Below are 13117 nucleotides of genomic sequence, written 5' to 3'. Positions count from 1 at the left end.
CAATCGATCCACACTCAAACAGTCTGGTCCCTGCCTTGGGCACAAAGGCAATGAAAAAAAAGTTTTACAAGAATAAGGGGAGGTGTTGGGGTAGGGTGTGACCTGCAGGCATGCCAGAAGCACCGCAGCCAGGACAGCAGAGTTTCAGGGAGAAAGAGAACTTCCTGGGGCTAAGGGACCCACCTCAGAGGACCCCCGCAAAGCCCACTGAAGGCAGGTGTGCGTGCCGGAGACTGCTCAATGCCAGCAAACCCAATGAGATCTTATGGACACCTAGTGGCCGCTGAGAAAAATGCCTCAGGAGGTGCAGGAGCCCAATTAATTAACCTTGATTGGTGGAAGCCTCAGTAGTTCAGCAATCCTCTCCCGCCCCCCATCTTTCCTGGTGAGCCCTCCCTCCCTCCCTTCCTTCCTCTCTTGTGTGTGCTCAGGACTCACTCCTGCTTGGTTTGGGGGACCATACAGGACTCGGGGGATGAAACCTGGGTTGGCAACACTGAAGGCAAGCGCCCAGCCTGCTGGATTATCTCCCGGCCCCTCTTTGATTTCTTACGCAGTAGGAGACCCAGAGCAGACTGGCTCCATCAAAACCCACCCTCTGTCCTGGTCCCGCCAAGTATCACGAATGGAAGATTTCAAAATCCGGAAATACCTTCCAGCCCCTGACTTAAATACCAATTAGCCACGCGCTGTCCTCTCTGAGGGCCGGGGTGCAGAAGGACTGGACCCTGATATCAATTAGTCATGTGGCTCTAGGTAAGTCACCATATCTCGCTGGGCTTCATTAGTGACATTTGTAAAATGAAAGGTTTAGTCTAGGATGATCTCCAAGGTCCCTTTTGGCTTTAACGTTCTGTGATCAATGAGGTTTCTTAGTGGCTGGGAAAACAGTCTGCTCGTCCCTGATCTGGCACTGTGGGTCCCTGGACTGACGCGGGGGAAGCAGTCTCTCCAGCGTGGTGGCGCCTGTCCAAGCCTTGGCTCCGCGCCCGAAGGAGCCACCTTCTCGCAACAGCGACATCTCGGGGAGGGGTGGAAATGAGAGACGCCGGGAGCCGGAAGGAACCTGCTACTCCATTTCCTGAATTTTCACCAGCGAAGGAAACCGAGATTAGAGCTCTGCCATATGTCTGGTGGGGGTAGGGGTTGGGGAGGGGGTGGGACCCCGGGGTCTCCCAAGTGAATGCGGAACCACCATGGCCTCGCCCAGCCCTGGCCGTTGCCTGCCTTCCGTTCTCTGGCTTGACCCTGGAAGCGTTCTCGGCATGCAAACCCCTCCACCAGGCATTTCTTCCTTCTCTGCTTCTCTGAGTTGAAGCTGTCGCCTTCTCTTTTCAATTCCTGTGGCACTAGTCCAGATGGGGCTGGGGGAGGGGGCAGCTGGAACTGGAAGAGGTGAGCCAGAGGAGATGGTGGCGGGTACTTGGGCTATGAGGGTAGATGCTCGATGCCACTTAACCTCCCCCGTTGAGCTGAGATGGTCACTTGGAAGTGTCCAGCCCCCGCTGGCAGCTTCTACGGTGCTCTCTCGGTCCCAGACTGACTTACAGGGCAAAGCGGCCCCATCGAGTATGCCACGGGAACCGGAGATACAGAGCTTAGGGGTAAAGGTGCTGCCTTTGGCACACGACCTATGCTGGTTTGATCCCTGCACACAGTCCCCGGAGCACGGACAGCAGTGACTGCTGAGAACAGAGCTGGGAAGGAGGAAGCCCTGAGCACTCCCGGGTGTGGTCCCCAAGCCCTCCAAGGAAGTACCACGGGCTGCCCCGAGAGTGGGCATATGCACCTCCATTGACAGCAGTCACCAGAACAGGCAAGCTGACTGCAGGTGCGCGTTCTACCCCTCACCCACCTGCACGGGGCGGGGGCCGCGCCTGGAGCGGAACAGATGGGCCCCAGCCTGCTGACGCTGGCAGGAAACCAGACCAGAAAGGGCCCCTGCTTTTGCCTGAGGAAGGGGGTCGAGTGCCTTCCAGAGCCTGGCCGGGGTCATTCCTGTCGCTACCAGCCCAGTGCAGGGGTCGGGGGACGGGTGACCCACCTGCCAGCAGGCTCCGGTTGTCCTTCATGCTCCCTGGGCCCCCTCAACAGTGGCCGAGAGCCAGAAGCCAGAGGTGGGCTTCAGTTAAGGAAGCTGCGAGGCTGCAAGGGGGCTCGGAGGATGGGAAGCCCCCCGGGGTCAGGGCCCCCGCAGCTCCATTTCTCTCAGCCCTTCCCTGTGAAACAAGCGCACGGAAGGATCTACCTCTTCCCGCCCTCTGCTCTGCTTCCCTGACGTTTCCTCCACCTTCCCGTCCCCTCCACCTGGAACAGACACACAACACAGTCTGGCTTCGTGACAGTGACAGGAACAGCGCGCGCAACCCCGCCGAATGGACGGAAACGCCTGCTCTGTGGCTTCCTGGGCGGAAAATTTTATTTGCCGGCCTGAGTTCAGAACTTACCGGGTGAAATGGATCGCTTTCTTGGGCAAGCGAAGGTTACGCCAGAATGCATACGGAGCAATCAGATCTGTATATGCATATCTGCACGGAGATGAGATCCACGCAGCTCAAACAATCCATCCCCGCCCGCCCTCCATCTATCTACCCTCGGAGCAGAGCCTGCCTCCTAGACAAACAGCCCGGCAGATGACAGCTGAAGGGGATGAATGAAACCTGAGTTCTCACGAATCGAGAACACTCTGGGGACTCCCCTCCATGCCGAGTTCCTAGACAGGAAGGCCGCCAGGGTTCAAATCCTGGCTGTGCCGCTTACTCTGCGGCTGGAGGCGACATTAACTATTAATGCTGTTGTTATTTGACTGCACATGCATAATCCAAAGGTCTTGGTAAACAACAGGGAATCCAACTTGCCTCCAGTGGAACTTGCAGTTCCCTGGCACGTGGCGGGGTGGTTCGGGTTAGCCGGCAGCAGACAATGAAATCCCGGTGTGCCAGCGTCCCCGGGAGCCGAGACAAACCCAGGCGCTCCTGCGCAGGCAAGAGCCCACGTGCAAGGGATGAGGGTTTCGCAGGCAAGGCAGGCAGGCTGGCGGAGGAGTGGGAGGGAAGAGTCTGGACGCAGGATCCTAAATCACGGCCACTTTCCACTAGCTCGGGCTTCCCAGGGCAGGGCAAGGCTGACCCCTTCCTGCCCGCCTACATCGGGTTGGCAAATGGCCCAGGGTCTTCTCTAACCAGAAGCAGGCTGCTTGGGGGAGGGAGAGGAGGGAGGGAGAGAGAGAAAGAGAGAGGGGAGAGAGAGGAGAGAAAGGAGTAGGAGGAGGAGGAGGGGAGAGAAGCACCAGGCAGAGGCTTAAACCGGGGCCCTCTAGAACTGCCGGTGCGCAGGGCGGCTCTATGAACGCCCCAGTCGGGGTCCCGGGCTCTGGGACCTCACGTAGGGCCGCGGCTGTCCGCGGCGGCCGCTCCCGGGGTGGAGGGCGAGTGTTTGGGCCCCTGGGTCGGTCCTGGCGTGCACGACTTGCCTGCCTCCTCCGCAACCTTCGCCCACAAAACTCTCACGGAAAAGCCAGGAGGGGGTGGAGAGGGGGGAGCGCGGAGGATTGGGAAGGGCGCACCTAAGGCAGCGGCCCGCGCCCGGCCGGTGGGTCCCGGGCCGCCCCCGCAACCCCCCCAACACCGCGCCGCTCGCAACTCCGCGGCGGCCGCGCGCGGCCCGTCGGCAGCAGGCGGCGGCGGGGGTGAGGATGACGCGGTCGGGGCGGGAGCCCGGCCAACTGCAGCCAGTCCCGCTGCCCGGGTGGCCGCGGGGGCGGGGGCGGGCGGGACCCCTCGGAGACGACCCCCGCCCGGGAGCCGGCTGAGGGGCAGGGAGCGCCGGTGGTGGTGCTGCTGCTGGAGCGGGGGTGGGGGGGGTGGGGGAGGCCGGCGCGAGCTCTCCCCGCCGCAGCCCCGCGCCGGCTCCAGCCTATCAGCGGCCGCCCGGGCTCCCTCCGACCCGACCAAAATAGCAGCGAGCGCGCCTGCGACTCGCGCGCCGCCGCCGCCGCTCACTCGCCGCTCACTCGGGCTCGCCGGCCCGCTCGCCCCGGCCCGGCTCCGCTCGTCTCCGAGGGGGCGGGGAGCAGGCGGCCCGGGGAGGGGGGTGGGGGGGTGGGGGAGCGGCAGGGCCGGCGGGGAGGAAGCGGGGTGCTGGCCGGGCGCGCGCGCGCGCGGGGGGCGCTGCCGGGCGCCGGCGTTTTTTAACCCCTCGAGGGCGGGCGGGCGGGCGGCGGGGGAAGCGGCGCTAATACATAAGAGCACTGCATCACGCTAATCTTCTCCCCAGAACAGTATGCGTCAGCAGTACATTCACGTTCTGACTGAAGGACAAAAGGATGAGAGAGCAGTCTGCGTGGCTGCCGCCTGCCACACCGCGAGCCCGGCGCGACGAGGAGACGGTGGGCGCCGCCGCCGCCGCGCGCAGGGGCCCCGCGGCCGCCGCTAGCGCGCGGGGACCATGGTCCCGGGCTGCCCGGCCGGCGCGTCCCCCGCAGCCGCGACCCCCGCTGCTCGCCACGCCGCCGCTGCCGCTGCCGCTGCAGTGCCCGCGCCGCGCCGCCGTCCCTGAAGGCGCCGGGAGCCCCGGCTCCGAACGCGCTCCCTGCGCACCTGGTGGCAGCCTGCGGCGCCGCGCCGGGCGCCTCCCCGGTGGCGGGGGGCTGCCGCGGCCCACCCGCGCCCGCCCCCGGACTCCCCGCGAGGGGCCTGCGCCGCTGCTGCTGCTGCGGCGGCGGCTCCCGCACGCGGCGGCCCCGGTGCCCGCGCTGCCCCTCGGGGCGGGGAGGGGGCGCCGGACGGAGCCTCGCCGCGCGCCTCGCGCCAGCGCCCGGCCGCCCGCCCAACTCAGCCCAGTTCGGGGCTTTTTTAACCCGTGAGCGCAGCGGCGAGCGGAGAAGGGGGTGTGTGCCCGGGGAGGGCCGAGGCGCGGCCGCCACCTCCTCTTAACTCTCGCGGCCCGGGAGCGGCCGCCACAAGGAGAGGGGGCAGCGCGGCGGCGGCGGCGGCCCGGGGAGGCAAGCGCGCGCGCCCCCTCACTCCCCGCCCGCCGGGCTCGGGGGGCGCCGCCAGGCAAGAGGCGAAGGCAGGCACGCTCCGGCGATGAGGCGCCCGCTGCCCCCTGCGCTGGTGGCGGCCGGGGCCGGGATCCAAGGACAAAGCCGGGAAGCGCTGGCGGCGCCGCTCCCCGCGCCGAGGGGGGGGCATGCACCTGCATAGCCCGCCGGGCCTCGGCTCTGCCCGGCGCGCCTCAACTCCGCGGCTTCGCCCGAGCCAGCTCCGGATTTACTAGAAGCCATTTTGTCTCCCCCACCCCTCCCGTCCCCTCCCCTCGGCCCTACCCACCCCCCCTCGGCTCCCCCCCACCCCACCCCCGCCCCCCCTCCAACCTTGGGTTAATTACAACTAAGAAGTAAGAATGGGCTCGAGCTAGCCGGCTCCCCGCGAGACGGCTTGAGGACACCACGCCAAATTCTCGCCGGTCTGCCGAGGTAGGTGACAGCGAGAGACTGGGTGGGGATGGTGGCCAGGGCGGGGGTGGGGTGGGGGGAGATGCTGGTGGTGGTGAGGAGTGGGGGGGGGGAGAGGAAGAGAAAGTCTCTGCTTTGCAAGGGCTGGCCTGGAGGAGGGCTGCCAGACCAGACGCGGGGCCACTCCGTAGTTTTGGCGTGGTGGGGTGGTGGTGTTTTTTTTTTTCCTCTCCCCCCCCTTCCCAGGCCAATCTGCTCCGTCTCTAATCGCCCCCTCCCCACCTCCTTCTCCAGATGGAACGCGGAGCTCCCAGCTCACTTAAGCCGGGGTAGGGCTGGTTCTCCTTTGCGAGCCAAAATCCCAGGCGATGGTGAATTATGAACGTGCCACACCATGAAGCTCTTGTGGCAGGTAACTGTGCACCACACCTGGAATGCCGTCCTGCTCCCCGTCTACCTCACGGCGCAAGTGTGGATTCTGTGTGCAGCCATCGCTGCTGCCGCCTCGGCAGGGCCCCAGAACTGCCCGTCCGTCTGCTCGTGCAGTAACCAGTTCAGCAAGGTGGTGTGCACGCGCCGGGGCCTCTCCGAGGTCCCCCAGGGCATCCCCTCCAACACCCGGTACCTCAACCTCATGGAGAACAACATCCAGTTGATCCAGGCCGACACCTTCCGGCACCTCCACCACCTGGAGGTCCTGCAGCTGGGCCGGAACTCCATCCGGCAGATCGAGGTGGGGGCCTTCAACGGCCTGGCCAGCCTCAACACCCTGGAGCTGTTTGACAACTGGCTGACCGTCATCCCCAGCGGCGCCTTCGAGTACCTGTCCAAGCTGCGGGAGCTGTGGCTCCGCAACAACCCCATCGAGAGCATCCCCTCGTACGCCTTCAACCGCGTGCCCTCCCTCATGCGCCTGGACCTGGGCGAGCTCAAGAAACTGGAGTACATCTCGGAGGGCGCCTTCGAGGGACTGTTCAACCTCAAGTACCTGAACCTGGGCATGTGCAACATTAAGGACATGCCCAACCTCACGCCCCTGGTGGGCCTGGAGGAGCTGGAGATGTCCGGGAACCACTTCCCCGAGATCCGGCCCGGCTCCTTCCATGGCCTCAGCTCCCTCAAGAAGCTCTGGGTCATGAATTCCCAGGTCAGCCTGATCGAGCGGAACGCCTTCGACGGGCTGGCCTCGCTCGTGGAACTGAACCTGGCCCACAACAACCTCTCCTCGCTCCCCCACGACCTCTTCACCCCGCTGAGGTACCTGGTGGAGCTGCACCTGCACCACAATCCCTGGAACTGCGATTGTGACATTCTGTGGCTGGCCTGGTGGCTGCGGGAGTACATCCCCACCAACTCCACGTGCTGCGGCCGCTGCCACGCTCCCCTGCACATGCGCGGCCGCTACCTGGTGGAGGTGGACCAGGCGGCTTTCCAGTGCTCCGCCCCCTTCATCATGGACGCGCCCCGGGACCTCAACATCTCCGAGGGTCGGATGGCGGAGCTCAAGTGCCGGACTCCCCCCATGTCCTCCGTGAAGTGGTTGCTGCCCAACGGGACCGTGCTCAGCCACGCCTCCCGCCACCCGCGGATCTCCGTCCTCCACGACGGCACCTTGAACTTCTCCCACGTGCTGCTCTCAGACACGGGGCTGTACACGTGCATGGTGACCAACGTGGCGGGAAACTCCAACGCCTCGGCCTACCTCAACGTGAGCACGGCCGAGCTCAACACCGCCAACTACAGCTTCTTCACCACCGTCACCGTGGAGACCACAGAGATCTCGCCCGAGGACACGACGCACAAGTACAAGCCCGCGCCCACCACGTCCACGGGTTACCAGCCGGCGTACACCACCTCCACCACGGTGCTCATCCAGACCACCCGGGTGCCCAAGCAGGTGGTGGTGCCCGCGACAGACACCAACGACAACACGCAGACCAGCTTGGATGAAGTCATGAAGACCACCAAGATCATCATTGGCTGCTTTGTGGCCGTGACTCTGCTCGCTGCCGCCATGTTGATCGTCTTCTACAAACTCCGGAAGCGGCACCAGCAGCGGAGCACGGTCACGGCCGCCCGGACCGTGGAGATCATCCAGGTGGACGAGGACATCCCGGCGGCAGCATCCGCAGCGGCCACCGCAGCTCCGGCCGCTGGCTCAGGTGAGGGGGCGGTCGTGCTGCCCACAATTCATGACCATATTAACTATAACACCTACAAACCAGCACACGGGGCCCACTGGACAGAAAACAGCCTGGGGAACTCGCTGCACCCCACAGTCACCACTATCTCTGAACCTTACATAATTCAGACCCATACCAAGGACAAGGTACAGGAAACTCAAATATGACTCTCCCTGTTCCCCCGAAAAACTTAAAAAAAAATGCAATAGAATGCACACACACACCCACACCCACACCCACCCACACACACACATACACCGAGACAGCAACTTTTGTACAGAGTGGGGAGAGACTTTTTCTTGTATATGCTTATATATTAAATCTACGGGCTGGTAAAAGAAACAGATTATATTAAAATTTAAAAACAAAAATTCAAAACAAAACTATTTTCTAACTTGTAAGTTCTATCGAAAGGGGGAGGGGAGAGCCTCGGCAACGGTGGTGGGGAGAAGCCACACGTCGGCTGCCTGGCCGAGTCGCCAGAGGAGCGCGCTGGTCTCAGGGCGAAAGTGCTCAGCTTAAACCCCACACCAGCCCCTGGAGAGGCAGAGGCAGGACACAGGATGCTGGGTGGTGGCGGCGGGGGGGTAGGGGGGGCCCTGTTTCCATCCTTTTTTAAAAGACGCTTCCTAGGATACAAGAATACCCATTTCTAGGTAACCTTTCTTAAGCTGAGAGCCGTCTTTGCAGATTTATCTTCTTACAAAAAAAAAAGAGAATTATTTCAAACGAAAAAGCACCATGAATTTGTACTGTGCTAAAATGTTGAGGCAATAAAATTTTTTCTCTCCCCCCACCCCCTTCAGAATCTGAGGGGAAGACAGATCTGTAAATAATAATTCCAAACAGGAAAAACCACCCAAATTTCACGGACTCCTTAAAGGGGCTAAGCCTTCCCTTTGCGCACGAGTCTCCTTGGTGTGTGCGCCGGGCGGGACAGGCCCCGCTGTCCGACGCTCTCACACTGCACCAGATTCAGGCCCTGGGGATTAACCCGCTCTGGGCAACGCGTGTGTGTCTACTCAGGGCTTCCCCTAAGGAGGAGGGCCCCCCCCCTCAAAGGGGGTGCGGCACCAGACAGGGGTGAGGCGGGAGCGCCCAAGCTGTCAGAATGTATTCACAGGGGACCCGACAGACGTTCGAAGGAGCTACCCCACCTGTTGTCCCCACCCCCTCGCCCCCACCCTATACCTGACACATTGATTGGAGGCGATGATGCTGGCATTTGATGATTTCCCGGACCCCCCTACCCCCCCCCACCACACGCCACCACCCCCACAAGAGGATTTGTTTGTTTTAAGGTGGAGAGGCAGGCAGAGGGGACGCTTGGAGGAGTGGAAGCTTTTCTCGTGCTTGTGATTTGGTGACTATTCTAAATGCTGATTCATTAGGGATTATTACAGCTGAGGCCAAGCGGTGGTGCGGCTGGGGTGGGGGCCGAGCAGGAGGAGAGAGGAGGGAAAGGGCATGGGCTCCCGGAAAAAGTAACGGCGCCTCTCCCAACCAGGAGGGCTCGGAGAACAGATCCCGAAAATTCACGGTGAAAAGCGAAAGCTGCTGCCCCTGCCCTGCCAGGCGGGCAGTCCGGTCTGCTCCACCCCGGAGTCCCCGAAATGGAGCCGGCTCCATGGGGAGAAGGCTTCCCTCCCCCAGGCCTCCCCCCCCCCCCCCCCGGGAGGAGGTGGGAGAGCAAGGGGAGGAGAGAGGGAAGGCAGAGATCTCTGTTATTCTGGTCGGTTTCATGATGTAACTTCCTTCATTCATTGTAGCTTTAAAAGGAAATGGGGGGGGGGGATTCAGATTTGGAAGGGGGTGGGCTGGGTGGGGGGGAATGCCAACAAAAGAACACTGATTGTAATGTGAGAAAAGTGTATTTTTGTATTTTAATAAATATTGTTCGATTTTTAATTTGATGTCCCAAAAGGGTTAAATTGACTTGAGACCCCCCAAACCTCCAAACCGCTGGGAGCAGGCACCAGGTCATTTTGAGACAACCAGGGGCTCGGAGGGAGGGGTTCGGAGGCCGGCCCTGGGGGAAGGCAAGGCTGCAGGGTTTTTTCTTTTTCTTTTCTTTTCTTTCTTTTTTTTTTAAGTGGCTCAGTTTGTCAACTCCCCTTCCTTAGCTGAACCGAAAGCCCCCCTCATTCCCACGCAGGCCTGGGCTTTGTGGAGGGGAGATGCGAATTCCCAGTGCCCTGGAAAAGCCGGGGAAATGGGTCAGCCTCCGCTCCTGGGTCCTGGCCAGGACGGAAGTGCCACCTCAGCAGAACCTGCGGGCCAGGCAGTGCCAGCTCGCCCAGGGACCCCAGGGAGCTGGCAGGGAGAGGTCTGCCATTCGGCTGGATGGGGGGGGAGAGCTCCTTCGGCCCCCCCACAGGGCTGCTTCTCTGCTCTGGGTGCTGCTTATCCAACAGGTCTGGGGAGGGTGAGTGGGCGTGTGTGTGTTGCGGGGGGGGGGGGGTGTCTGTACCCCGAGATCCCCCCAGTAGTGGCGTTACCCTGCGTCTCTCCGGTGCAAGTACTTAGGCGAATGCAGGCAAGCGCGGCTGAGTGGGTGTGAGCTTGCTGGCACGGAGCGGGGAGAGCTGCGGGCGGCCCTTTGCAGCAGCTGGCTGTGCCGGGGCCAATGCTGAGGCCTCCCGGGTGTAGACGCATTCTCGTGGGGGGCCCAGCGCTCGGGGGCGGTGTGCATGCAGGGACCCACACACACTGCTCCTGCGGTTTCCTCCTCCAGGCACCCAAGCTCCGGTCCCCTGCCGTGCCTTGACCGCCTCACCACCCCCCGGGCCAGGCAGGCAACTGCAGCAGAGTGGAGGGTGGGACTTGGCTGGGACAGGCTGAGGACGGGAGTGGGGGCAGGAGGATGGCGCTGCTGGGCGGGGGTGGGGTGGGGGGGTGAGGGGAGCTCCTTTCTGGACACCCCTCCTCCTTGGACTGGGCTGCGGTACCCAGGGCACTGGGCCCCGGGTTTGGGAACTGCCAGAGAGTCAACGGGGACAGAGAGAGGCAGGGGCCCAGGACCTTCCGAAAGGGGGGAGTCCTGGGACCCTGTGATAGCCTGGGACTGAGCATGTGGAGGGACAGTACCTTCCAGAAGGTGCTGAGACGTGGCAGGGGGAGCCTGAAGCTGGCTGTGGGTCTCAAGGGTCTTTAGAGCTGCCCAGTGGGCTCTCCGTCCCCCCCCCCCAGGCTCCCCTTCCCATCCCCATCCAGGCCCCCCCTTCCCATCCCCATCCATGCTGGCACTGCCTTGGCCTTTGAGCAACTCATTCCACCCCTCTTGGCTGTCATCTCCAGTGTGTGTTCGGGTGTGTGTGTGTGGGGGGGGGATTCTCCCTGGCAGGCACTTGCGAGAGCTTTCCAGGGGTCCCCTGAGCTCCGAGAGTGCGGCCCCTTGAATGTGTGGGTGACTCATCTGCAGATCTGCCCAGGCAGGAGAGAGTGCTCCCAGGGAATGGAACATAGTCGGGGGGAGAGGAGAGCCTCTAAAGGTGTGTGGGGGGGGTCGTTATAGCAACATGCTCCAGGCCAAGTCTTGCACGCTGATGCCCAAGGGTTTGAGAATTTTCCTTATGGAATTTTTTAAAGGCCGTGAAGAAGCATTTAGTGTAATCCTTCCACATTTTACGGTCAAGGAAACTGAGCCCCAGAGAAACGGAGCTAGACAGCCAAGGTCACGCTGCTCCGTTCGTGGAGGAGCCTGGCCCCGGGGCTGCGGGGCTGGCTAGTGGCAACCTCCCCCGGACCCTCTCCGAGCCGCTCCAGCCCCTGCCTGGGGGGCCCCAGAGCCCTCCCGGCCACGCTGCGGCACGGCACCTCACAGCTGGGGCTCAGAAGCAGACGGCAACTGTGGCTTCTCGCGGGGTGCCACCGGAAGGAGGGGGAGCATGTGAGGCGGGCGTGCACTGCAGGAAAGGGGGTCTGGCCTTCTAACCTTGGCCGCTCTGCGGAGCAAAGGTGTGAACAGTGGTCTCCACAGTGAGGTGCCTGGGTGGACGGGTTGTGTGTGTGTGTGTGTGTGTGTGTGTGGGCGGTCCTTAACGTTCCACTGCCAGCACCCTGGGGCTGGCCCTGTAAGTGTGATCCTCTGGGTGCCACTCCCACAATCGGCTCAAGCCTTTCGTCTCTCTCCAGTGTAGCGGCCGCATCCCATTATCAATGAAGGCAGCGCACACAGGCTAGTTCCCGGGGCCTAGGGACATTAGCTTTAGCGTGGCTGTTTAACATGTATTGAGGCCAGCAACTTGCTGGGTGCTGGGTGAACAGCGTAGTCAGAATCTGCAAGACAGTTCCTGTGGTGGGTGGGGAAGAGGCCTGGAACCCCGGGCATGGCCTGGCCAAGCTCCCGGGTGCCTCCCAGTGAAGAGGGCTGCAGCGGCCTGAGTCAGCCTGGCCGACGACCTCAGGGGGGCACGGCCCACCACGAGGCGCTAACTTCTTACTGCAACAAAGCAGCAGGGGCTTAAAGTCGGAGAAGAGGAGAGGGAGAGAGAACGTTCCTATCCAAACATATGTCTGATTTTATCTCCTCTGCTGGCACTCCGCGCTCCATGCCCCCGGCTAATGCGGGCACCGTTCACGCCGTTTCTCAATCTTGCCCCAGCTCCGCTGCCAGGCCGCTTTCGGCTCGGGACACCTGGCTCAGTCTCAGACCCGTCAGAGAGCTCCCTGCCCGCTCCCAGAGGGGGAGAATAAGGGCTTGGGCCGTGGACGATGGTGGTTTTCATCTCTGCTTGAAGCTGAGAGGAAGTCTGCATTGTGGAGTAGGGATGCCGGCGGCTGCGGGAAAACTGTACAGTTCAGCAAAGCCAGAGAACACAAGAACGCCGCTGCAGACCAGCCCCCTCCAGGGCCCGGCTGCGAGACTCTGCAGGCGTACTCAGTCTCTCCATCTGTAAAATGGACACGAAGTAGCACCCCAGGTTGAGGGTGAGATGTGAGTGGAAATGACAGACACGCAATCACACGTACAACAGGGTCGGTTGTGACCAATTATTGGAGGGTGTAGATCGGCTGGAGCCTGGCCAAGGGGACTATTCTGACAAATAGAGCCTCGTAACCCTCAGCACTGGGGGGCAAAGGTTGGGGGGAGGGGTCTGCCTCGTCTGCTGCCCCATCCCTGGCCTGGCTCTCTGGCAGCCTTGAGGTGTGTCTTGAATCCAAGGATAGGGCAACCCTTTCCTGTGACGGGCCTGGTCTCGTGAGCGTGTGCCCACTGTGGGCCTGGGCTGAGCTCAGTGCTGGGAGATGCGTGTCGACCCCGACCCCGAGGCCTTGCTGCGGAGGACTCCCCTATTTCTGAGACTCTGAAGGAGGGCGAGGGAGAGGTCAGGAAGAGGTGACGGGCCTGACCCAGGCTGGCTGCGAGCGGGCAGAGGCACCGGGGCAGAGAGGGTGGGCGGGGGGACCTTGGAGGTAAGACTGGGGGGGCATGGAGCAGGAAAAGAAAGTCCTGGAAGAGACGGGGGGGGGGCGCTCA

The 13117-nt window shown here is 62.5% G+C and overlaps 2 protein-coding genes across 2 annotated transcripts in view; one reads left to right on the top strand and one right to left on the bottom strand.

The window, feature by feature from the left end:
• The window catches only part of SND1 (staphylococcal nuclease and tudor domain containing 1), a 424531-nt gene that overhangs the window by 44220 nt on the left and 367194 nt on the right, over window positions 1–13117 (bottom strand). The gene's annotated exons all lie outside the window — the stretch shown is intronic.
• On the top strand, window positions 4735–8824 carry LRRC4 (leucine rich repeat containing 4). Its single transcript, XM_055145147.1, has 2 exons — window positions 4735–5476; window positions 5750–8824. The coding sequence occupies exon 2, from the start codon at window positions 5850–5852 to the stop codon at window positions 7803–7805; it is 1956 nt and encodes a 651-aa protein (XP_055001122.1). The 5' UTR covers window positions 4735–5476; window positions 5750–5849; the 3' UTR covers window positions 7806–8824.

Source organism: Sorex araneus, chromosome 1 (assembly GCF_027595985.1).
Source record: "Sorex araneus isolate mSorAra2 chromosome 1, mSorAra2.pri, whole genome shotgun sequence".
In the NCBI taxonomy this organism is placed as follows: domain Eukaryota; kingdom Metazoa; phylum Chordata; class Mammalia; order Eulipotyphla; family Soricidae; genus Sorex; species Sorex araneus.
Note: the sequence above shows the minus strand (reverse complement) of the source record. Positions and strands in the feature narration are given on the sequence as shown.

What these genes read in the sequence shown, in the direction of transcription:
- LRRC4 (XM_055145147.1), top strand. Translation starts at nt 5,850, where the DNA reads ATGAAGCTCTTGTGGCAGGTAACTGTGCACCACACCTGGAATGCCGTC.